At 44.0% G+C, this 24,700-nt stretch overlaps 1 protein-coding gene across 2 annotated transcripts in view; it reads left to right on the forward strand.

The window, feature by feature from the left end:
* The window catches only part of LOC124619829, a 1,389,509-nt gene that overhangs the window by 520,759 nt on the left and 844,050 nt on the right, over positions 1–24,700 (forward strand). The window contains exon 3 of one of the 2 annotated variants that reach the window (XM_047146446.1): positions 10,021–10,057. In XM_047146446.1, the coding sequence (XP_047002402.1) occupies positions 10,021–10,057 (37 nt within the window). Of the gene's footprint in view, positions 1–9,833; positions 10,058–24,700 lie in introns of those variants that run through there. The other variant, XM_047146440.1, reaches the window with a different exon arrangement.

Genomic DNA, 24,700 nt, shown 5'->3' on the forward strand with positions numbered 1-24,700 from the left:
TCGCCCTGTGCGAGGGGGGGATTTTCTTGCTGAAATGTAAGTCCAGGATAGCATCTCGTGAAGGCCAACAAAATGGGGCGTAGAATTTAATCGACGTACCACTGTGACGTATGGGTGCGGCAGATGGCAACCGAAGGTGTCTTGCTATGAAAAGAAACAGCAAGCCCGTCCGATACTCATGCCTGTCGGACCACATGGTGGGCGACGATCAGGCTGATATACCACCGCTATAAGGGGCGTCTCCATACACGTCGTTTCGGCCTGGAGTAGGATTTCCATCAGTGACAGGTCCATCTTTGAACCGGTCCTCCACGACCAGCGAAGACGTGTCTGGGGACGCCTAGGATACCAACCTGACTGTCGCCCGCTGTACGGCTCGACAGCCAGGAGTGATGGTTTCGGGTTCCATTTCCTTTCATAGCAGGACCCCTTTGGTTGTTATCCGCGGCATTGTTACAGCACGTCCGCAGCTCGTGGTCTCGCGGTAGCACGGGGTCCCGGGTTCGATTCCCGGTGGGGTCAGGGATTTTCACCTGCCTCGAGATGACTGGGTGTTGTTGTTTTGTCTTCATCATCATCGTTCATCCCCATTACAGTCGGAGGAAGGCAATGGCAAACCACCTCCACTAGGATCTTCTCTAGTACGACGGTGCGGGTCTCCCGTATCATCCCTTATGCTCTGTCAAGGAGTATGGGACTTCATCATCATCTTACAGCACAGCGGTGCATCGATTCGACGGCCGACTTTTTTTTCCTCACAGCAAGCCATCCTGGGCTTATATTTGAGCAAAATAATGCCGACCGCACACGGCAAGGGTGTCTACTACTTGTAAATATTTGTTTTGTAAAAACTGCCTTTTCCTGCTGCTAGTTACTTTATTTATCCCATACGCGTTTCGCCTTCTCCTCTTATAAGGCATCATCAGTGTGATCTATAACGATACAGTCTTGTTAGTTATACATTATCAAACAGTTCACTTCGCGATTTTTTTTGTAAAAAAATAATTACTTACGATTTGCTGATCTGCGTTTCCTCACATCTGGTCTGGAGGTCGCACTACCACTTTTATCACTACCATATAATCGCATCTTTGTGTTCTCGCCTTCCACCTCCAGACCAGATGTGAGGAAACGCAGATCAGCAAATCGTAAGTAATTACTTTTTTTTTTTACAAAAAATAGCGAAGTGAACTGTTTGATAATCTATAACTAACAAAACTGTATCGTTATAGATCACACTGATGATGCCTTAGAACAGGAGAAGGCGAAACGCGTATAGGATAAATAAAGTAACTAGCAGCAGGAAAACGCAGTTTTATTTACAGAACAAATATTTATATGCTTGCTGCGGAGGATGGCCACACAAACAAACTTGTTCCACTGCTTGTATTCGTGCCCTACCTCGGCCAGCAAGATCGCCGGGTTTGTCCCCAACTGAAAGCGTTTGTAGCGTTACGGGCAGGGGGTCCTCCAACCAGGTCGGGATCTGGAGGATCTGAAGAGGCGATTGGACAGAATTTGCCACAACAACCCTCAGGAGGACATCCAACAGCGTTGTCGATCAGTACCAGCCCAAATAACTGCTTGCATAAGGAAAACAAAAGGAACAACGCGTTACTGACCTGCTCAATTTGTAAAACCCCTTCTCTCAAATAATCATCCAATTTTTTTCTGAAATTGTAATCATTTATTTGTCTCTACATGGACACCACACCTACCGATTTCCGTCCCATTCGGATAATTTCTTCGTGGCGCTTCATTTTTTCTTCTTTTTTGGTATTAGAGCGTATGTACTTTGTACATAGTGATAATGGTTACCAAACGAAACCGGTAGTGATAATAGAGGAATATAGAAGCTTTGTGTAATGCATTTCATAAAATAATTGACAGCTGTTGGCATTCGCCCTAATATATGTTTGTACGAAATAAACTGGTTGCTGTATTTCTTCATGTGATTAATCAATTACATCGACAAAATCTGAAAGATCACTGCAGAGCACGAATATTAAATACAGGGTGTCCCAAAAAGAATGATCCGATTTTAACTTAATACTGCGACAAATGTCACTAGGTAAGTTGAACAGCGCTAGATGTAATCGGCATGGTCTGCAATTTCAGAAAAAAATCCGCTACGAGTTCAGACCTGGATCGTGCAGCCAGTCTCGCGAAATATGGCGTCCGCTGTGTTACTGAATTTAGTCGTTCTCAATCAGTGATCGTAGTTCAGCGTGCGTTTCATATTCGATTTCGTGCTAAACTACCATCACTAAAGAACATTCGACAGTGGTATAAACAGTTTGAAGAAAAAGGATGCCTCTGTAAAGGCATAAGTCCTGGCCGGCCACGCGTTCCTGGACAAACAGTGGAACAAATCCGACGAACATTTGAGTCTACGCGTCGTGCTAGCCGAGAACTTGCGTTACCGCGCATGACAGTGTGGCGTGTGTTACGGCGTCATTTAGCCTTCAAGTCATACAGATTACAAGTGGTACAAGCTCTTCAAGATACTGAGAAAGTGAAGCGAGTGGGCTTTAGCAGTGCTATTCTGTAGGACATGGAAGATGACACTTTTATGTCACAGTTGATATTCAGCGATGAAACAACTTTCCGTATTAGCGGTAAGGTTCACCGCCATAATGTGAGTATATGGGGGCTCGAAAATCCTCATAAAACAATTGAACACAAACGTGATTCATCAAAAGTGAATTTTTTTGTGCTGTTTCGCGAAGCAAGGTTTGTGGACCCTACTTTTTTGAGGAAGAAACCGTTACAGGACAATAATATCTCGCAATGCTACGGAACTGGTTATTCACACAACTTGACTCTGACAATTTCATCTATCAGCAAGATGGAGAACCACAGCACTGGCACAACAACGTGCGCAGTTTCCTCAATGCCAACGTGCCTCAATGTTGGATAGGGCGTATAGGACCGCGAGACCAGGCATTACACTCTTGGCCTCCTAGGTCCCCTGACTTAGCACCAAGCGAGGTGGCGCAGTGGCTAGCACACTGGACTCGCATTCTGGAGGAGAATGGTTCAGTCCCGCGTCCGGCCATCCTGATTTAGGTTTTCCGTGATTTCCCTAAACCGCTCCAGGAAAATGAGGGATGGTTCCTTTGAAAGAACACGGCCGACTTCCTTCCCTAATCCGATGAGACCGATGACCTCGCTGTCTGGTCTCCTCCTCCAACCAACCCAACCCAACTAAACACCATGTGATCTCTCCCTGTGGGGATATGTTAAACAATTTGTTTACGTTCCTCCCTTAATTCGTGACATTGATGAACTATAAACCAGAATATCAGCTACTGTAGCTTCAGTGACAGAAGACACATTACGCTCAGTTTGGGATGAATTCGGCTATCGGCTAGATGTCGTCCGTGCAGGCAGTGGAAGACATATTGAACATTTATGATGGATTTTTGTAAACTTCTGTTTTTTCTGAGTAATTTAGTATGCAATTTGTTGGCGTGAAGCCCTTCTTCCGAATAAATAATTATATCTAAAATCTTTTTGGGACACCCTGTACGTTACCGCACGGGGTAGTCACGGTGTCTTGGGCGCCTTGCCACGGTTCGCGCGACTCCCCCCGTCGGAGGTTCGATTCCTCCCTCGGGCATGGGTGTGTGTATTGTCCTTAGCCTAAGTTAGTTTAAGTTAGATAAAGTAGTGTGTAAGCCTAGAGGCCGATGACCTCAGGAACTTACCACAAATTTTCAAAAAAAATTATTAAATATTTAAAAAATGTTTATCCTGACAGTACGGTAGCGTGCGACGTAATCATGGAGGTAGAAAAAGGGGAGATGGCGCTACAGGCTTACGCTGTACGCTGTTCTAAAGCCAGTGGGCAGGGCCTGCCGCCATCTTGGATCTCCCAAAACATTAGCAGACGAGTGTTTACAATTGCTTCTTGTTCGTTATTTCTGTCGTGTGCACGCAATATTTGTTTTATATAGAAAATGTTACACTGCTTTAGTGAACAACATAATATAAGGAACGCAACTTCAAACGTTTTCTGGTCTTAAATGCGTATTCGATATGCTGCAGTCATGGACTGTGCGGCTGGTCCCGGCGGAGGTTCGTGTCCTACTTCGGGCAAGGGTGTATGTGTTTGTCCACAGGATACTTAAGGTTAAGTAGTGTGTAAGCTTAGGGACTGATGACCTTAGCAGTTAAGTCCAATAAGATTTCGCACACATCTGAACATTTTTTTGCGTATTTGATGCAGCAATACGACACGAAATTATGACGCTCCTGGCGTCAGTACTCTAATTCCTTTTTGTTTATACACTTCGAATAATCGAGAAGAGAAGTATCTGCTATGAAAAGCGTGCTTTCGTAATCCATTTCTATTGACTTTCATTGTGTTTGTGTCAATAACTGATAAAGCCAGAACTCCAAAAGCAATGATTGATAGTTTAGAAGCACCGATTTGTATTCGCTGCATTTTTAAGTCAAACGCAAATTACAAATGTTCAAGTTTGCAAGAAACTTACCTTATTTCCGTTGGTGTCCCATACATGTATGCAGGGATGTTATAAAAAAGCCAGCTGTCATGTCAACAAAGTGAAAGATTCGTTAAATTACGAAGGAAAAGAACTGAATTTAAGATCGTCAGGTCCATTGTAGTATACACATCTGCTGTGTTTTTAAATTGTACCTGCCAAGTGACATTCAGTGTGGCAAATAACAGCAGTTTACGAGGTAAAACGACAACACGTTGATTAATGTAATGATCTAAATAGCCTGGACGTAGATAGGGAACTTTGCTTTAACAAATATGTAACCCTTTAAGTACTTACAATTTAACCACTGTAACAGGTGTTCCACACATTTTGCTGAAGATTTAATTAACTACATGTAGTTACATTACTTTTATATTAAATTATTGCATTTTAAAACATTAGTCCCCATTTCCAGGTTATTTCTTGCCAGGATTTTTCAGTTACTTGGGAATAACAAAACAATGAAAACCAAGTGTATTGCTCATCTCCAGAGAGCCCTTCGCGTTGGACTGATAGGAAATCTAAAGTCAAATCACAGAAATAAAACCATACTGTAAAACTTTACAGTGCATCAAAATTTCAAGTATACCAGGTGTACCGGTATGAAATGAGCGTTAAGATACAAATGTGTCGATAGGGAACATTTGTTGTGAATGAGCCTTAATTTCTTTTTTGTTTGGGTGGTATGACATCTGTCAAAGATATTTCGTATACATCAAGTCATGGAACAAACAACATCATATGTTTTCATTGTGTTAACAATGTCGAATTTTGTAACAGAAAGTAATGATTTGCGGAAAGCATTGATTTTTTGTTTTCACTTGAAAAAAAGTTCTGCAGAGTCGCATCGAATGTTTGTCGAGGCATGTGGTGATCATGCTCTATAAGAATGAACATGCAAAAGATGGTTTCAACGGATCAGAAATAATGCTTTTGATGTAAGAAATGTAGAACGTGGAAGATCACCAAAAAAGTTCGAAGACGCCGAATTGCAAGCAATATTGGATGAAGATGATACTTTGAGTCAAAAGCAAATGCCAGCAATGCTAAATGTTGCACAACAAACAATTTCTGACCGTTTGAAAGGTATGGGAAAGATCCAAAAGCGTGGAAAATGGGTGCCACATGAATTGAATGAAAGACGGATGGAAAACCGAAAAACCATTTGTCAAATTTTCTTTCAAAGACATCAGTTTTGCATCGAATTGTTACTGGCGATAAAAATGGATTTATTTTAAGAATCCTAAACGGGAAAAATAATGGGTTAGTCCCGGACAACTATCAACATCGACTGCAAAACCAGATCGATTCGGCAAGAAGACAATGCTCTGTGTTTGGTGGGATCAGAAAGGTGTGGTGTATCATGAGCTTCTAAAACCCGGTGAAACTGTGAAGACAAATCGCTACAGACAACAAATGATCAATTTGAACTATGCATTGATCAAAAAAAGACCAGAATGGGCCAGAGGACATGGCAAAGTAATTTTTTTACACGACAATGCACCTGCACACAAAGCAAAACTGGTTCAGGATACAATCAAAACACTTGGCTGGGAGCTGCTACCCCACCCGCCGTATTCATCAGACTTGGCCTCTTCCGACTACCATTTGTTTTCATCAATGGGACACGCATTGGCTGAGGAACACTTCGATTCCTATGAAGAAGTCGAGAATTGGGTGTCTGATTGGTTTGCTTCAAAAGGTGAACATTTCTATTGACGTGGTGTCCACAAATTGCCAGATAGGTGGTCAAAAAGTATAGGAAGCAACGGTCAGTACTTTGAATAAAATGTTTTTACTTTTCAATTCAAAATTAGTGTTTAATTTTCACAAAAGAAAGCTCATTTCATACCGGTACACCTGATATATAAGAAAATAGCACTTAAATAAGTCCACTTACGAATTACATGTGATTTGTTTGAGCTTTAGACTACGATCAGAACGATTAGTACAGCCGTAAGCGACGCAAGCTGGCATTTTTTTTAATCAAAACACTTCACGACGACACGGAATCAAATCACCAGAAGCGAATGTTTTGGGGTTGCTAACATGGCGGATCTTCACTTGGGTCGGCTACAAGTTTGTGACGTCATGACAATCCTCTTATTTTTTCCAGAAGGGTTTTTCAACGGAAAATGCTATATATACTTTCACTAATGAAATATTAAATGCTCTGAGTAACAGGAAGTCACCCGTTGGGATTTTTTGTGATCTATCAAAGGCTTTTGATTGTGTAAATCATGGAATACTTCTAGATAAGCTCAAGTACTGTGGTATGAATGGGACAGTGCTCAGATGGTTTAAATCATACCTAACTGGAAGAGTGCAGAAAGTTGAAATAAACAGTTCACATAATATGCAAAAAAACAGGTGATTTCTCAAACTGGAGAACAATCAAGAATAGGGTGCCGCAAGGTTCGGTCTTGGGTCCTCTGCTGTTCTTAATATATATTAATGACTTGCCATTCTATATTCACGAAGATGCAAAGCTGGTACTTTTTGCCGACGATACAAGTATAGCTATCACACCCAACAGACAAGAATTAACTGGTGAAATTGTAAACGATGTTTTTCAGAAAATCGTTAAGTGGTTCTCTGCAAATGGGCTATCGTTAAACGTTGACAAAACGCCATTAATAAATATAGACTTCGATCAGAAATCGGTAGCTAAGGTAGAATATTCAGAATTTCTAGGTGTATGCATTGATGAGGGGTTGAACTGAAAAAAACACACTGAGGATCTGCTGAAACGTTTGAGTTCAGCTACTTATGCTATTAGGGTCATTGCAAATTTTGGCGATATACATCTGAGTAAATTAGCTTACCACGCCAATATATATATATATATATATATATATATATATATATATATACAGTGTCATGCAAAATTTTGTTTAATGTAATATCTTGTATGTTATTGTTGTTGTTGTCTTCAGTCCTGAGACTGGTTTGATGCAGCTCTCCATGCTACTCTATCCTGTGCAAGCTTCTTCATCTCCCAGTATATATCTGCTTAGTGTATTCATCTCTTGGTCTCCCTCTACGATTTTTACCCTCCACGCTGCCCTCCAATGCTAAATTTGTGATCCCTTGATGCCTAAGAACATGTCCTACCAACCGGTCCCTTCTTCTTGTCAAGTTGTGCCACAAACTCCTCTTCTCCCCAATTCTGTTCAATACCTCCTCATTAGTTATGTGATCTACCCATCTAATCTTCAGCGTTCTTCTGTAGCATCACATTTCGAAAGCTTCTATTCCCTTCTTGTCCAAACTATTTATCGTCCATGTTGCACTTCCATACATGGCTACACTCCATACAAATACTTTCAGAAACGACTTCCTGACATTTAAATCTATACTCGATGCTAACAAATTTTTCTTCTTCAGAAACGCTTTCCTTGCCATTGCCAGTAGACATTTTATATCCTCTCTACTTCGACCATCATCAGTTATTTTGCTCCCCAAATAGCAAAACTCCTTTAATACTTTAATTTCCTAATCTAATTCCCTCAGCATCACCCTACTTAATTCGACTACATTCCATTATCCCCGTTTTGCTTTTGTTGATGTTCATCTTATATCCTCCTTTCAAGACACTACCCATTCCGTTCAACTGCTCTTCCAAGTCCTTTGCTATCTCTGACAGAATTACAATGTCATCGGCGAACCTCAAAGTTTTTATTTCTTCTCCATGGATTTTAATACCTACTCCGAATTTTTCTTTTGTTTCCTTTATTACTTGCTCAATATACAGATTGAATAACATCGGGGATAGGCTACCACCCTGTCTCACTCCCTTCCCAACCACTGCTTCCCTTTCATGTCCCTCGACTCTTATAACTGCCATCTGTTTTCTGTACAAATTGTAAATAGCCTTTCGCGCCCTGTATTTTACCCCTGCCACCTTTAGAATTTGAAAGAGAGTATTCCAATCAACATTGTCAAAAGCTTTCTCTAAGTCTACAAATGCTAGAAACGTAGGTTTGCCTTTCCTTAATCTTTCTTCTAAGATAAGTCGTAGGGTCAGTATTGCCTCACGTGTTCCAACATTTTTACGGTATCCAAACTGATCTTCCCCGAGGTCGGCTTCTATCAGTTTTTCCAGCCGTCTGTAAAGAATTCGCCTTAATATTTTGCATCCGTGACTTATTAAACTGGTAGTTCGGTAATTTTCACATCTGTCAACACCTGCTTTCTTTTGGATTGGAATTATTATATTCTTCTTGAAGTCTGAGGGTATTTCGCCTGTCTCATACATCTTGCTCACCAGATGGTAGAGATTTGTCAGGACTGGCTCTCCCAAGGCCGTTAGTAGTTCTAACGGAATGTTGTCTACTCCCGGGGCCTTGTTTCGACTCAGGTTTTTCAGTGCTCTGTCAAACTCTTCACGCAGTATCGTATCTCCCATTTCATCTTCATCTACATCCTCTTCCATTTCCATAATATTGTCCTCAAGTACATCACCCTTGTATAGACCCTCTATATACTCCTTGCACCTTTCTGCTTTCCCTTCTTTGCTTAGAACTGGGTTTTCCTCTGAGCTCTTGATATTCATACAAGTGGTTCTCTTTTCTCCAAAGGTCTCTTTAATTTTCCTGTAGGCAGTATCTATCTTACCCCTAGTGAGATAAACCTCTACATCCTTACATTTGTGCTCTAGCCATCCCTGCTTAGCAATTTTGCACTTCCTGTCTATCTCTTTTTTGAGACGTTTGTATTCCCTTTTGCCTGCTTCATTTACTGCATTTTTATATTTTCTCCTTTCATCAATTAACTTCAATATTTCTTCTGTTATCCAAGGAGTTCTACTAGCCCTCGTCTTTTTACCTACTTGATCTTCTGCTGCCTTCACTACTTCATTCCTCTTCTTCTACTGTATTTCTTTCCCACATTCTTCCTGCTATTTGTTCCCTTATACATACATACATATATATATATATATATATATATATATATATATATATATATATATATATATATATAATTGAGTGTCACGTAATATTTTGTGTAATGTAATATCTTGTATAGACACCTTTTATTAACCTGACACGTTCCACATCATTACGAAGTGTCGTATTCATGATCTATGGATCAAGTGCTAATCTAATCTAACCTCCACGGACAGTGACGCCTCGCAGGCTGCGTAAGCGCGGCCCGCCAGAAATTGGCGCAGCGGCTCTGCTGCCGTGCGTGGCGTGGAGTAGCGGTAGGTATGGGAGGCAGCCCTTATAGCCAGCCGGGCGGCTGTGGTGGGGGGAGCTCAGCAGCCTGGCGTGTCCGCCGCGGCCTCCAGGCGCGCTCGCGTGCTAGCAGCGGCAGCGGCAGCAGCGGCAGCAGTGTGTTGTGTGTTGTCGCCGGCGGCGCAGTGCGTGTTCCCTCGTGTGTTTCGTGCGCTGTGTGGTCGCGGATGGTCGTCATCCTGATCGTGTCGCCGCCCGCGCCCTGCGATGCCGCCAGCTCCGCCGCCACCACGACCAGCGTGTCGCTCATCTCTTGCTCTTCTGCTTCGCAGGTCGAGCCCGACGGCACGGTCGCCACCACCAAGGAGGGTGAGTACTCACGTCGGCGGTAGCGTCGCCGGCGCCACACCACTTGCGCAACTGAAGGCCGCTCCCGGAACATTACGTCGGGAGCACTTACGCTGCCGGAATTGGAACGTCACAATTACGTCCCTTTCGCCCGCTTTCACTCGCGACGTCAATTTCCTCGCTAATGTCGGCACAACGCTCATATTTCTTCTCAGGTGCACAACAGGTGGTGCGAGACTGCGAAACCGGGGCACGGAACAAGCCTGTCACTTAACGCGTAGTTTACGAAGTACTTTCACTAGCAAGTAACTCCGAGTGGTGGTTAAATTGCGTGTTTATACCTGCCATAAACAATGGAGCGTAGCTTCAGGCCGATACTTCCGTGGCGGAGGCGTATCGTGCGTGCTAGATATACAGTCGGTGGTTAATTTTTGAGGTCATACAGATAATAGAAGCTTTCGAAATGTGGTACTATAGAAGAATGCTGAAGATTAGATGGGTAGATCACATAACAAATGAGGAGTTATTGACTAGAATTAGGGAGAAGAGAAATTAGTGGCACAACTTGACTAGAAGAAGGGATCGATTGGTAGGACATGTTCTGAGGCATCAGGGATCACCAATTTAGTATTGGAGGGCAGCGTGGAGGATAAAAGTCGTAGAGGGAGACCAAGAGGTGAATACACTAAACAGATTCAGAAGGATGTAGGTTGCAGGAGGTACTGGGAGATTTAGAAGCTTGAGCAGGATAGAGTAGCATGGAAGGCTGCATCAAACCAGTCTTTGGACTGAAGGCCACAACAACATTTTGTACAGATAACAGAGGAAACCAAACTATTTTGAAACAAGATCAGGTGATACAAGGTGTTGACGGGGCAATGCGTCTTAGCCAAATGTTTGTAAACTACGTACGTTTGTGCATGGCCATTGCCATTCTTGAAAAGGAATACGCAGTCTCGCTGACTGTAGTGAAGATTGCGATACTGCCATTGTGCATTAGTGGCGCCATCTTTCAACTCTATGGTTTATTATTATTATTAACTTTATGATGGCAGCATGCTCCATTGTCTGTGTTACATACATTGCTGACAGATTCAGCTTGTGAGTTGGCGAAGAGAATAAAACTGTCTCAACGGCTCTTTTTTTTTAAAAAAAAAAAAAATAGTGGTCGTGCAAGCTTAGCCTTCAGAGTCAATAAAACACTTCTGGGGATGTGGCAGCATTGTCAGTGTGTAAAACTTACGACGTTTCGGTCACTTTTGCATATGACCATCGACAGGATGTTTTTCGATAACTCAAAAAATAGTAATAGTAATAACAAAATAAAAAACCCTGAGGCACTTTTACTTATCGAGAGTGCGATCACATACCCAGAAGAACTTTATTGGCCATTCAAGGCGTTGCTTATAGACTGTTCGGTAGCGTAACTCAATGTCTAATTTAGAGTTGAAGGTGACAGTAAGTTGTGAATCAGCGAAGCTAACGAATGTGCACACATCAAAAAACGTTTTGCACCACCTCGGTTCCGAGCGTTCAAGAACATGTACAGAAAATTGAAATAGAGATCAACATAAACATCATTTCCGCCGAAAACCACACGTTGCATTTTGTACCACCATACGGCGAGACCTTCAGAGGTGGTGGTCCAGATTGCTGTACACACTGGTACCTCTAATACCCGGTAGCACGTCCTCTTGCATTGATGTATACCTGTATTCGCCGTGGCATACTATCCACAAGTTCATCAAGGCACTGTGGTCCAGATTTCCCCACTCCTCAATGGCGATTCGACATAGATCCACCAGAGAGGTTGGTGGGTCACTTCGTCCATAAACAGCCCTTTTCAATCTATCCCGGGCATGTGCGATAGGGTTCATGTCTGGAGAACATGCTGCCCGCTCTAGTCGAGCGATGTCGTTATCCTGAAAGAAGTCATTCACAAGATCTGCACGATGGGGGCGCGAATTGTCGTCCATGAAGACGAATGCCTCGCCAAGATGCCGCCGATATGGTTGCACTATCGGTCGGGGATGGCATTCACGTATCGTACAGCTTTTACGGCGCCTTCCATGGCCACCAGCGGCGTACGTCGCCCCCACATAATGCCATGCCGAAACAGCAGGGAACCTCGACCTTCCTGCACTCGCTGGACAGTGTGTCAAAGGCGTTCAGCCTGACAGAGTTGACTCCAAACACGTCTCTGACGATTGTCTGGTTGAAGGCATATGTGACATTCACCGATGAAGAGAACGTGATGCCAATCCCGAGCGATCCATTCGGCATGTTGTTTGGTCCATCTGTACCGTGCTGCATGGTGTCGTGGTTGCAAAGATGGACCTCGCCATGGACGTCGCGAGTGAAGTTGCACATCATGCAGCCTGTTGCGCACAGTTTCAGTCGTAACACGACGTCCTGTGGCCGCACGAAAAGCGTTATTCAACATGGTGGCGTAGCTCTCAGGGTTGCTCCGAGCCATAATCCACATGTAGCGGTCATCCACTGCAGTAGTAGCCCTTGGGCGGCCAGAGCGAGGCATGTCATCGACAGTTCCTGTCTCTCTGTATCTCCTCCGTGTCCGAACAACATCGCTTTGATTCACTCCGAGACGCCTGGACACTTCCCTTGTTGAGACACCTTCCTGGCACAAAGTAACAATGCGGATGCGATCGAACCGCAGTATGACCGTCTAGGCACGGTTGAACTACAGACAACGCAAGCCGTGTGCCTCCTTCCTGGTGGAATGACTGGAACTGATCGGCTGTCGGACCCCCTCCGTCTAATAGGCGCTGCTCATGCATGGTTGTTTACATCTTTGGGCTGGTTTAGTGACATCTCTGAACAGTCAAAGGGACTGTGTCTGTGATACAATACCCACAGTCAACGTCTGTCTCCAGCAGTTCTGGGGACCGAGGTGACGCTGAACTTTTTGTGATAATGACAATGATCTGTATCGTTTTATATATTCTTAGTACTGTAGCTACATTTGCATCTCTGCCTATGTTTCCACTTCTTCCGTTATTTCAAGCGTGTAACAAATCTGAAGGCGTTATTGAGAATATTCACGCCCGAGACCCATATGTTCTCGTGAGGGTTACCATACTTGGAGAGTTAAAGTATGCATGAATGTAGACGTTGTAGTACCCACAGTGGTTACGAGGTACTGAAGAACTGTTGCCATGTCGGTGGCGTGACTGTTCGAAGGTGATGGGTTTAGCCGTGTTTTACATTACTTTCACATAGACAAGCGAATTTCTCTTCCCATGGCGTTACATGTACTCGTTGGTGTCGGAAATCACACTAGTACCCGGAGGGCAATGGGTCGATTGGATCTAGCAGAATGTGTCATTGTACAATAGCAATAGGAATTTCTGAGACACTGTGGCAAAATAACGCATACATTTCGGCTGGCGGTCGTCACTTTGAAAAGTGCTCGTGAGGTTATGTTGGTGCTATAGCGTTTTAATTGTTTGTCAATAAACAGCTTAATGTATGTTTCTTTTATTACTCAGTTTAAAATCTACGATCACCTGTTCACTTCCTAAAAGTTTGAAATATCCCATATTTTCATTTGAAAGATTACTACGAGGCCGGCCACGGAGACCGACCTGGTCTAGGCGCTTCGGTCCGGAACCGCGCGACTGCTACGGTCGCAGGTTCGAATCCTGCCTCGGGTATGGATGTATGTGATGTCCTTAGGTTAGTTAGGTTTAAGAAGTGCTAAGTTCTAGGGGACTGATGACCTCAGATGTTAAGTCCCATAGTGCTTAGAGCCATTTGAACCATTACACTTCGAACGAAAACACCTGAACGGCTTAAGGGACTCAAGACAGAAAAGAAATAATAATAATTCTTTGTAACTGAACGACATGATGCAAGTACCTCAGATTGACGCCACTTCCGCAACTTATGTGTCCATAACGCAACCCATTATCCATGCCTGGGATAGGGGACAAATTAGTTTCACGAGGAAACGAAAGCAAGTGTCGTCCCTGGTGAATGTTGATGATAAATGAGAGCCGCTACAACTGAATTGATACACATTTCTGTGTCACGACCGGTTCGGTTTCGTTCGTTAGAACATCACCACGTTGCCGAGTTGTGAGGTCTAGTTGTCGTATGTAGCGTTAGACCTCATACATCACGATAGTGACACAACTCGGCAGCCTGACGATGTAGACTACCAACAAATAAAAGGGGCATGAAACAACAAATGTGTATCAGTACAGCTGCAGTGGTCCTCATTAATCATATATATTAATATCAATCACTTGTGGAACTCAACACGATCTAGCTTAATTCCTGGCGAATATGAGAGGTGAAGGTTAGGTTAAATGCAGACTGAAATATTCCGTTTCCGAACGGGATTCGATCCTCCGAAAGTACATTTTCCAAGGACATGGTTCACTACTAGCGTATCTGGGCCGATCAGCAGAATCGCTTGAGTATATCCGTTTAGCACTAAAGAATCAGCAGCTACTGACATCATGCATTTCCCTCCAGGATTAGGTTACACCTCAGAGCTGTTGTTGCATGTATTAACAATATTGACGTGTATTCGGTATCATGGAACAGAATTTAGTTTGCGTAATGTTCTGGGATTACTGCGTAAATGTTGTGCTAAAATGTAGGCTTAATAACATTTCGGAATGCAAAAGCACTAGAATTGCGTTTCGAAGGAACAAGCGTTTATCATCATGATCATGTAGATTCTCAGTTTTGGACAAAGCATGTGGCAGACTTTCGTTCTTTAGTAGGGCACTGTGAGAACTCAAGTCAGTCCGCAAGGGAGACTGCTTACGAAGTATTCGTCTGACTCATCTAGAGTACCGCCCAATTGTGTGGCGCCAATACCAAATCGAATTTACCGGGGTTATTCAACATACATAAAGGAGGGCAGCAAGAATGTTGTTCGAATCGTGGAAGAGCTCCACGAAAGTGTTGAACAAACTGAACTGGCAGAAGCTGCAAGATGTTCGTCACTTATCCCACGAAAGCCCATTTACGAAGTTCCGGTACTAAGATGGTAGCCTTCTTTGAACGCTTGAAAAATAGATGATTTTCTCGATATTTTTCAAGTAAAATATAAGTAATTCTAAAACTCATGATAAGTTTTATTCCTTAAAATTTTTTCTTTGATAAATCATTTTTGTGACCACATCGGACGTCCCCTGCAATTGCTGAACCAGTTAGAAGGACCCCTTGCAGCCGGAACATTGGCCATTAGTTGGAATTCTAATTGACCTACAACAAAATAATTTTCTGTCACCATACGTAGGGCAACCGAAAATTATTGAGTTCTAGCAAACTGGTGACTTTTTGAAACAAATGTCTTTTCTTCGCTCACGATATCGAGACAAAAGCTTGCATCGAAAATAGACTTTTGAAAATATCGCAAAACGGCTTACATTTAAATATACCTCTAATTAGCGATCCATGGACCATACAGCCAACATTCCAGATCCAAAAGGAGGTCTTCCTCCACGTTTCTCCGTGGCCACGATTGACTTGCAGGCCTCTCTGGCAGCTTCTGTTATCCGCTGCTTCGCTCACTCGACAAGCTTTTGTACAGAAATGCTTACAGTCTGGTCTGATCTCAAGTTCGAACACGTTCATAATTTCCATAACGCCTGTTAGGCCGTGGTTGAAATAAGTTACATGTCAGCTATTTTTTTTCTTCTTCGCTGTGACTAGTTTTTGGAGACACTCTTTGATTAATCACCTCGTAGCTCGGTAATGGAGTTTCTGGCGAACTTGGGATGAACACTACAGTAATGTAGACATCCAGGAGAACATTTTAAGCAAAAAATTCCTTTTTTTTTAATTTTCAAAGTGGACTACCCCCTTAAGTAAGATACAAACCACCACGTACCTGTCCAGTAGGGACTGCGAAGATAAGATTAATTACAGAGCGCTCATGCACGAAGGAAACGGGAGGAAACCCTATAGTGGTACAAGGGGTGAGAGGGGGGAAGAGTAGTACCCCAATGCTACGCACATCACAGTGGTTTGAAGAGAATGGATGTAGATGTAGGAGTATGTAATACTTTCACAGAGTAAGTTACTATCTTCTAAACGATTCGTCTTGTATAGAGTAGAATTTACCCATGTGGTGCCTATATTAGCTCACTTTCAAATTACGCTTTGCTATCTGTCATGCGCCTGGGAGACGAAGAACGAAGTACTCGGATTAAATAGGGTGTAAGACGATAGAGGTACTCAAAAGTACCCTACACCACACACCGTCAGGTGGCTTGCGGAATATGGGTGTAGATATCATGAGAAAGCGAATAGTGATGTTGGTTCCTACTTTCTAAACGGAGGTCAGATGTAATAAAAAGTAATGGAGGTCATTTTTCTTCGTGTATTGTAGTTACGGACGTCACCTGTTCTTGTAGCATAAGTGCAGCGGCCTAGCTTGCGAGGGACGCAGGTGAGGTCGACTGGGATCGAATCGGTTCAGCGGATCAACGACCGCTCGCCAGTACATCGGCCAGTCTGAGAGTGAGTTTTAGGTGGTTTTTCACGCTAGTTTAGGCAAATATTAGCCAGTCCCCAAATTCCGCTTCAGAGAATACTATTCACAAACAGTTACAGCACGATAGCAAAGAACGAAGTTTATGAGATTCAGACAGATGACGCACAGGAATCCCTTGACTTACCTTAACGACTGTGGCCTCAAAAAGAGCATTTCTCCACAAAGTTAAGTAATAAAACAAAATTTGATAAATCCTGATAAAACGGACCCCGTACTGTGGTTAAGCGCTAAGGAATTGAAAAAGGAAGATTTTAGTTATGGACGTCAATACTCCTCGTGAATCTTAACGGACTTCTAAAACAAAAGGGAAAATTTTTCTGTGTTGTGGGCCGAATAGCATCGAAAAATTACAAGTGCGGATAATTACACAGCCTGACGAAGACCTTTCACAATGACGGCTGCACCGTTGGTATATAACTTTACAATATGATGTGATGTACGAAGAAAACTCAAGGCACGTTCATACGATTTGTCGACGTGAAAAAAAGAGTTCCACAATGTAAAATGGTGCAGGATGTTCGAAATTCCGAGAAAAATAGGAGTAAGCTGTAGGGAGAGACTGGTAATATACAATAGGCACAAGACCCATAGGGGGAACAGTAAGCCTGGGAGACGAAGAACGAAGTACTCGGATTAAAAAGAGTGTAAGACAATCTTTCGCCTCTGATGTTGAGTCTATACATAGAAAAAGCAATTACGGAAATAAAAGAAGAGCGGAATTAAAATTCAAGGTGAAAGGATATCAATGATAAGATTCGCTGATGACATTGCTACCGTCAGTGAAAGTGAAGAGGACTTACATGATCTGCGGAATCGAATGAACAGTCTAACGAGTACAGAACATAGATTGAGAGTAAACCGAAGAAAGGCGAAAGTAATGAAAAGTAGCAGAAACGAGAACAGCGACTATCTTAACATCAGGATTGATGGCCACGAAGTAAATGAAGTTAAGAAGTTCTGCTACTTAGGCATCGCCAGACGCTGTGACCGAGCGGTTCTAGGCGCTTCAGTCCGGAACCGCGCGACTGCTACGGTCGCAGGTTCGAATCCTGCCTCGGACATGGATGTGTGTGATCTTTTTAGGTTAGTTAGGTTTAAGTAGTTCTAAGTTCTAGGGGACTGATGACCTCAGATGTTAAGTGCTATAGTGCTTAGAGCCATTTGAACCATTTTTTTTTTACTTAGGCATCAAAATAGCCCTCGGTGGTCGGAGAGAACATCAAAAGAAGACTAGCACTGGTGAAAAGCGCATTCCTCGGCAAGAGAAGTCTACTGGTATCAAACATTGGCCGTGTCCGCCTCGATAGCTGAGTGGCCAGCGTGACGGATTGCCGTCCTACGGGCCCTGGTTCGATTCCCGGCTGGGTCGGGGGTTTTCTCCGCTCAGGGGCTGGGTGTTGTGCTGTCTTCATCATCATTTCATCCCCATCCGGCGGGAGGGTCGCCCACTGTGACGTCGACTGTAGTAAGACCTACACCAAGGCGGCCAGACCTGCCCCGCAAGGGGCCTCCCGGCCAATGACGCCAAACGCACGTTTTCCATTGGCCGTAATTTCAGGAAAATGTGTCTCAGAACGTACGTTTGGACCACAGCATTGTGCAGTAGTTAAACACGTACTGTGGGAAAACCGTAGCAGGAGACAATCGAAGCATTTGGGATGTGGAGCTACAGAAGAATGATGAAAATTAGGTGAATTGATAATGTAAGGAATGAGAAGTTATCCGGAGAATCGGCGAGGAAAGGAATATATGGAAAACATTGACAAGAAGAAGGGACAGGATGTTAGGTCATCTGTTGAGACATCAGGGTCTAACTTCCATGGCACTAGAGGGAGCTGTAGACGGTAAAAACTGTAGAGGAAAACAGAGATTGGAATGGAACCAAGAAATAATTGAGGACTTAGGTTGCAAGTGCTACTCCGAGACGAAGGCGTTAACACAGGAGAGGAATTCGTGGCTGGCTGCATCAAAACAGTCAGCAGACTGATGAAAGAATAATAGGTCTCTGAAGAATTTTTTTGAAGACTTACAGTCAACAACGTTATCGTGGGTGATGCCATATTTTCTTCTTGTGCCAAGCCTTTGTCTATTTAAAACTTTTTGCTTTATTTCTGTGCAAGACACATAATTGCACAAAGCGCTGAAGTTTCTAAGTCACTCTAAAATGTGATTTCTTCAACATAGATTCCCATCAAGAGGTAAACACAAAAATGTTGGTGGTTGTACGTATCTCAGTAAATCGTCCACACTTCTTTTAATTTCATTAACTTACTGTGGCTTCTGATGTGCACAACTCAATACGCTGTGCTTTTAATTTATATTTAAGACAGAAGTCATTTACAGAAAAACAGTTTGTAACTTTTAAATTAATTATTTACCGTTTCATATTTCGCTATGTTTTTATTGGGACTGATTATAAGATTCGAGCCATCTTTGAAAGAACTATTTATACTTAGTGTGTCTTAAATGAGTGTTTACTTATGTATATGAGAAATAACACTGGACCTAGAACTGAACATTGTGGAACTTCATCAAAGATTTCCCCCCAAATCACCAAAGTATCCCCTGTATGCTGCAACTTTAGGACTAATAGCTCGGCAGTGTTTTGCACTTAGGGTAAATGAGATTAAGAAAGATGATGGGCGTCCAGGGACGCGGGCAGTTTGTGGCTGTTAGGAGCGGAGTGATAACGAGCAGCGGCCTGCATCCTCGGCAGCCGAGCGGGGCTGTCCTTGGCCTGGGACGAGACGAGACGGGATACCCGCTGTGGCGTGGTGGCTGCTGCCGCTGCGGCGGCGCGGATTTCGGTTTCACAGGTTCGCGGTCGCATTACGTAAGCGAGGTGTGCGACACGGAGCGCGGCTGCTGCTGCAGCAGGTCTGCGAGGATCCCCGTACGTGCAGAGGCCGCTGCCGGCACCGGGTGGCGCAAACCCTACCCTCACTCTACTGTATAGAGTGTGTACAGGTCAGGATACCCATCCCAGACGTGAAGGGTCAGAGGATATATTAAAACGGGAAAATACGTACACACTATAATTGAAGCGCCAAAGAAACTGTTATAGGCATCCGTATTCAAAATCAGAAATTCACTACTGGCCATTAAAATTGCTACACCAAGAAGAAATGTAGATGATAAACGGGTATTCGTTGGACAAATATATTATACTAGAACTGACATGTGAATACATTTTCACGCAATTTGGGTGCGCGGATCCTGAGAAATCAGTACCCAGAACAACCACCTCTGACCGTAATAACGCCCTTGATACGCCTGGGCATTGAGTCAAACAGAGCTTGGATGGCGTGCACAGGTACAGCTGCCCATGCAGCTTCAACACGATACCACAGTTCATCAAGAGTAGTGACTGACGTGTTGTGACGAGCCAGTTGCTCGGCCACCATTGACCAGACATTTTCAGTCGGTGAGAGATCTGGAGAATGTGTTGGCTAGGGCAGCAGTCAAACATTTTCTGTATCCAGAAAGGCCCGTACAGCACCTGTACCGAGCGAGGTGGCGCAGTGGTTAGCACACTGGACTCGCATTCGGGAGGACGACGGTTCAATCCCGTCTCCGGCCATCCTCATTTAGGTTTTCCGTGATTTCCCTCAATCGCTTCAGGCAAATGCTGGGATGGTTCCTTTGAAAGGGCACGGCCGATTTCCTGCCCTATCCTTCCCTCACTCGAGCTTGCGCTCTGTCTCTAATGACCTCGTTGTCGACGGGACGTTAAACACTAATCTCCTCCTCCCCCAGCACCTGCAACATGCGGTCGTGCATTATCCTGCTAAAATGTAGGGTTTCGCAGGGATCGAATGAAGGGTAGAGCCACGGGTCGTAACTCATCTGAAATGTAACCTCCACTGTTCAAAGTGCCGTCAATGAAAACAAGAGGTGACCGAGACGTGTAACCAATGGCACCCCATACTATCACGCCGGGTGTTACGCCAGTATGGCGATGACGGATACACGCTTCCAATGTGCGTTCACCGCGATGTCGCCAGACACGGATGCGACCATCATGATGCTCTAAGCAGAACCTAGATTCATCCAAAAAAATGACGGGCCATTCGTGCACCCACGTTCGTCGTTGATTACACCATCGCAGCCGCTCCTGTCTGTGATGCAGCGTCAAGGGTAACTGCAGCCATGGTCTCCAAGCTGATAGTCCATGCTGCTGGAAACGTAGTCGAACTGTTCGTCCAGATGGTTGTTGTCTTGCAAACATCCCCATCTGTTGACTCAGGGATGAGACGTGGCTGCACGATCCGTTACAGCCATGCGGATAAGATGCCTGTCATCTCGACTGCTAGTAAACCGAGCCGTTGGGATGCAGCACGGCGTTCCGTATTACCCTCCTGAACCCATCGATTCCATATTCTGCTAACAGTCATTGGATCTCGACCAACGCGAGCAGCAATGTCGCGATACGGTAAACCGCAATCGCGATAGGCTATAATCCAGCCTTTATCAAAGCCGGAAACGAGATAGTACGCATTTCTCCTCCTTACAAGAGGCATCACAACAACGTTTCACCAGGCAACGCCGGTCAACTGCTGTTTGTGTATGATAAATCGGTTGGAAACTTTCCTCATGTCAGCACGTTGTAGGTGTCGCCACCGGCGCCTGCCTTGTGTGAATGCTCTGAAAAGTTAATAATTTGCATATCACTGTCGGTTAAATTTCGCGTCCGTAGCACGTCATCTTCGTGCTGTAGCAATTTTAATGGCCAGTAGTCTATGTAAACAGGCAGCATATGGCGCTGCAGTCGTCAGCGCATCTATAATATAGCAAGTGTCTGTCGCAGTGATTAGATAGGTTACTGCTGCTACAATGGCAGGTTATCAGTATTTAAGTGAGCCTGGACATAGCATTATAGTCGGCGCACGAGCGATGGGACACAGCATCTCCGAGGTAGCGATGAACTGGGGATTTTCCCAAACGAACATTTCACGAATGCACCGTGAATATCAGGTATCTGGTAAAACATCAAATCACCGACATCGCTGCGGCCGGAAAAAGATACTGTAAGAACGGTACCAACGAGGACTGAAGACAATCGTTCAACGTGATAGAAGTGCAACCCTACCGCAAATTGTTGCAGATATCAATGCTGAGCCATCAACAAGTGTCAGCGTGCGAACCATTCATCGAAACACCATCGACATGGGCTATCGGAGCCAAAGGCCCACTCGTGTACGTGTACCCTTGACGACTGCACGACACAAAGCTTTACGCCTCGTCTGGGCCCGTCAACACCGACATTGGACTGTTGATGACTGGAAGCATGTTGTCTGGTCGAACGAGTCTCGTTTCAAATCGTATTGTGCGGATGGACGTGTACGTATATGGAGACAACCTCATGAATCTATGGAATCAGCATGTCAGCAACGGACTGCTCAAGCTGCTGAAAACTCTTTATTGGTGTGGGCCGTGTCCAGGTGGAGTAATATGGGACCCCTGATACTTCTGGATACGACTCTGTCAGGTGTGACGTACGTAAGCATCCTGTCTGATCATCTGATCACCTGCATCCATTCATGTCCACTGTGCATTCCAAAGGACTTGGGCAGCTGTAGCAGGACAATGCGACATCCCACACGTCCAGAATTGCTATAGAGTGGCTCCAGGAAACTTCCGCTGGCCATCAATTTCCCCAGAGATGCACATTGTTGAGCTTATCTGGGATTCCTTGCAACGTGCTGTTCAGAAGAGATCTCCACCCCCTCGTACTCTCACGGATTTATGGATTTATGGGCAACCCTGCAGGATTCATGGTGTCGGTTCCCTCCACCACTAGTTTAGACGTTAGTCGAGCCCATACCATATCGAGTTGCGCCAGTTCTGCCTGCTCACGGGGGCCCTACAGGATATTAGGCAGGCGTACCAGTTGCTCCGGCCCTTCAGTGTAGATCCTTGAGCTAGATAGATACAGCTGAGATGAGGATGCAAGAAGGACGTGTGCCGGCCGCGGTGGCCGAGCGGTTCTAGGCGCTTCAGTCCGAAACCGCGCGACTGCTACGGTCGAAAGTTCGAATCCTGCCTCGGGCATGGATGTGTGTGATGTCCTTAGGTTAGTTAGGTTTAAGTAGTTCTAAGTTCTAGGGGACTGATGACCTCAGATGTTAAGTCCCATAGTGCTCACAGTCATTTGAACCATTTTTGAAGGACGTGTGGATTCATCAGTATGGACAGGATTCCTAATGACAAAATCCGAGGAAGATTAACTAACGACGTAGTTCCCTGCGTGAAATAAATTTGAACTTAATTGAAACAGCCGTACAGACTACAATATTCATCCTTCCTGCTTAATGCATGACGTAGCATCTGGTGACGTCCGCACTATACTTGTTTCTGTATGAAACTTAGCCCAACTTTACTTTCCTATAAAAGTCTACATACTACTAAAACTATGTACCCACAACTTGTTATTCATCTTAAACTCACCTGCTAACATTTGACCAAACATAATCTGATATGAACTGAACTGTAGCTGATTTGGAAGCAACTTGTCTTTACATTAAATGCGCAACTGAACCAAGATAGTTATCTGGTCGTAATCAAAACTTACACTTACCTCACGTCTTGACAACATTGTTGCAGACATGTCGAAAGTACAACAGCAAGCAGGGAGTGGCTAAGCTAGATTTCTGTTCCTAATCAAATTGCCAAACTAGACACAAACTGTTTCATACCATTAGGTGCAGTATGTTAATGCGTAATGATAAACAGTAATGTGGCGAGAATAACCATTCCTATGAAATGATACTGCAAGACAACAATTTCAGAATGAAGTATGTATTCAAAAAGACAGAGTAAAACTTCGCGTGATCTTCACACACAAGATAGGTCTGAAGGCTCTGAGCACTATGGGACTCAACTGCTGAGGTCATTAGTCCCCTAGAACTTAGAACTAGTTAAACCTAACTAACCTAAGGACATCACAAACATCCATGCCCGAGGCAGGATTTGAACCTGCGACCATAGTGGTCTTGCGGTTCCAGACTGCAGCGCCTTTAACCGCACGGCCACTTCGGCCGGCGATAGATCTGAAGAATACTATGCTTAACAAAGTGAACAATGATTTACAGAGGGTACAATGTTAACAGAGGATTTCTATAAAAATGAAACAGCTTAATCAGTTAGTTTGTTAATGCATGACTCAGGGAAGTGGGGTGGCCTTTCTTTCAGATCTGAGCGTGTTAAATAGCTGACAATGGTCATTCCGCCCAGCTAGCTGCGCAGTGCTGCAGTCTTACCTCAAACTTCTCTTAAAAAAAAACTTAATAATAATAATATTGTTCAAATTTTCTTGTCTTCGCTTTCTAATTCATACATCTTTTTCCTCCTTGCTGTCCTTTACAATCAATTCTTCTTCATCTAACAGACACAATCACAAGTCAACGAAGCACTACAGAATACATCTATCACCTACCACACTTCAACCAAGAATGTATCAGACTGCGCAGAGGAACATCAAGACCAAAGATTAACAGTAACTTGCTTCCTCTCTAACGTGCACAGCGATAACATACAAAAATTAAAATGACATGACAAGCTTACATATTTGTGAGTGCCTTCTCACGGATGTCTGGTGGCATTCTCACGAATCAGTGATGTGGACAAATCACGCCAAGACAGTTTTGTCATCTATCCACTGCTACGAAAGCCATGACACGTCACGTACCATTGTTGCACTCATTGTCTTCATATTACTGCAGTTTACTGAATGATTTTGATGTATTCATTCACGAGGATCACGTTGATGTACCGTAAACAATAAATAATAGTTGACGAGTGGAGTAACGTTTTTGTACTCGGCTATAATAAATGGTTCAAATGGCTCTGAGCACTATGGGACTCAACATCTGTGGTCATCAGTCCCCTAGAACTTATAACTACTTAAACCTAACTAACCTAAGGACATCACACACATCCATGCGCGAGGCAGGATTCGAACCTGCGACCGTAGCGGTCACGTGGTTCCAGACTGACGCGCCTAGAACCGCACGGCCACACCGGCCGGCTCGGCTATAATAGGTATATGCAATAAGGCTCAGGTAAAAATTGAAGTGACAATATCTGTTTTTCACTTTTGTAGCAGGCCATACAAGATATATTTTCTATGT

This window comes from Schistocerca americana, chromosome 1 (assembly GCF_021461395.2).
Source record: "Schistocerca americana isolate TAMUIC-IGC-003095 chromosome 1, iqSchAmer2.1, whole genome shotgun sequence".
NCBI classification, from domain to species: domain Eukaryota; kingdom Metazoa; phylum Arthropoda; class Insecta; order Orthoptera; family Acrididae; genus Schistocerca; species Schistocerca americana.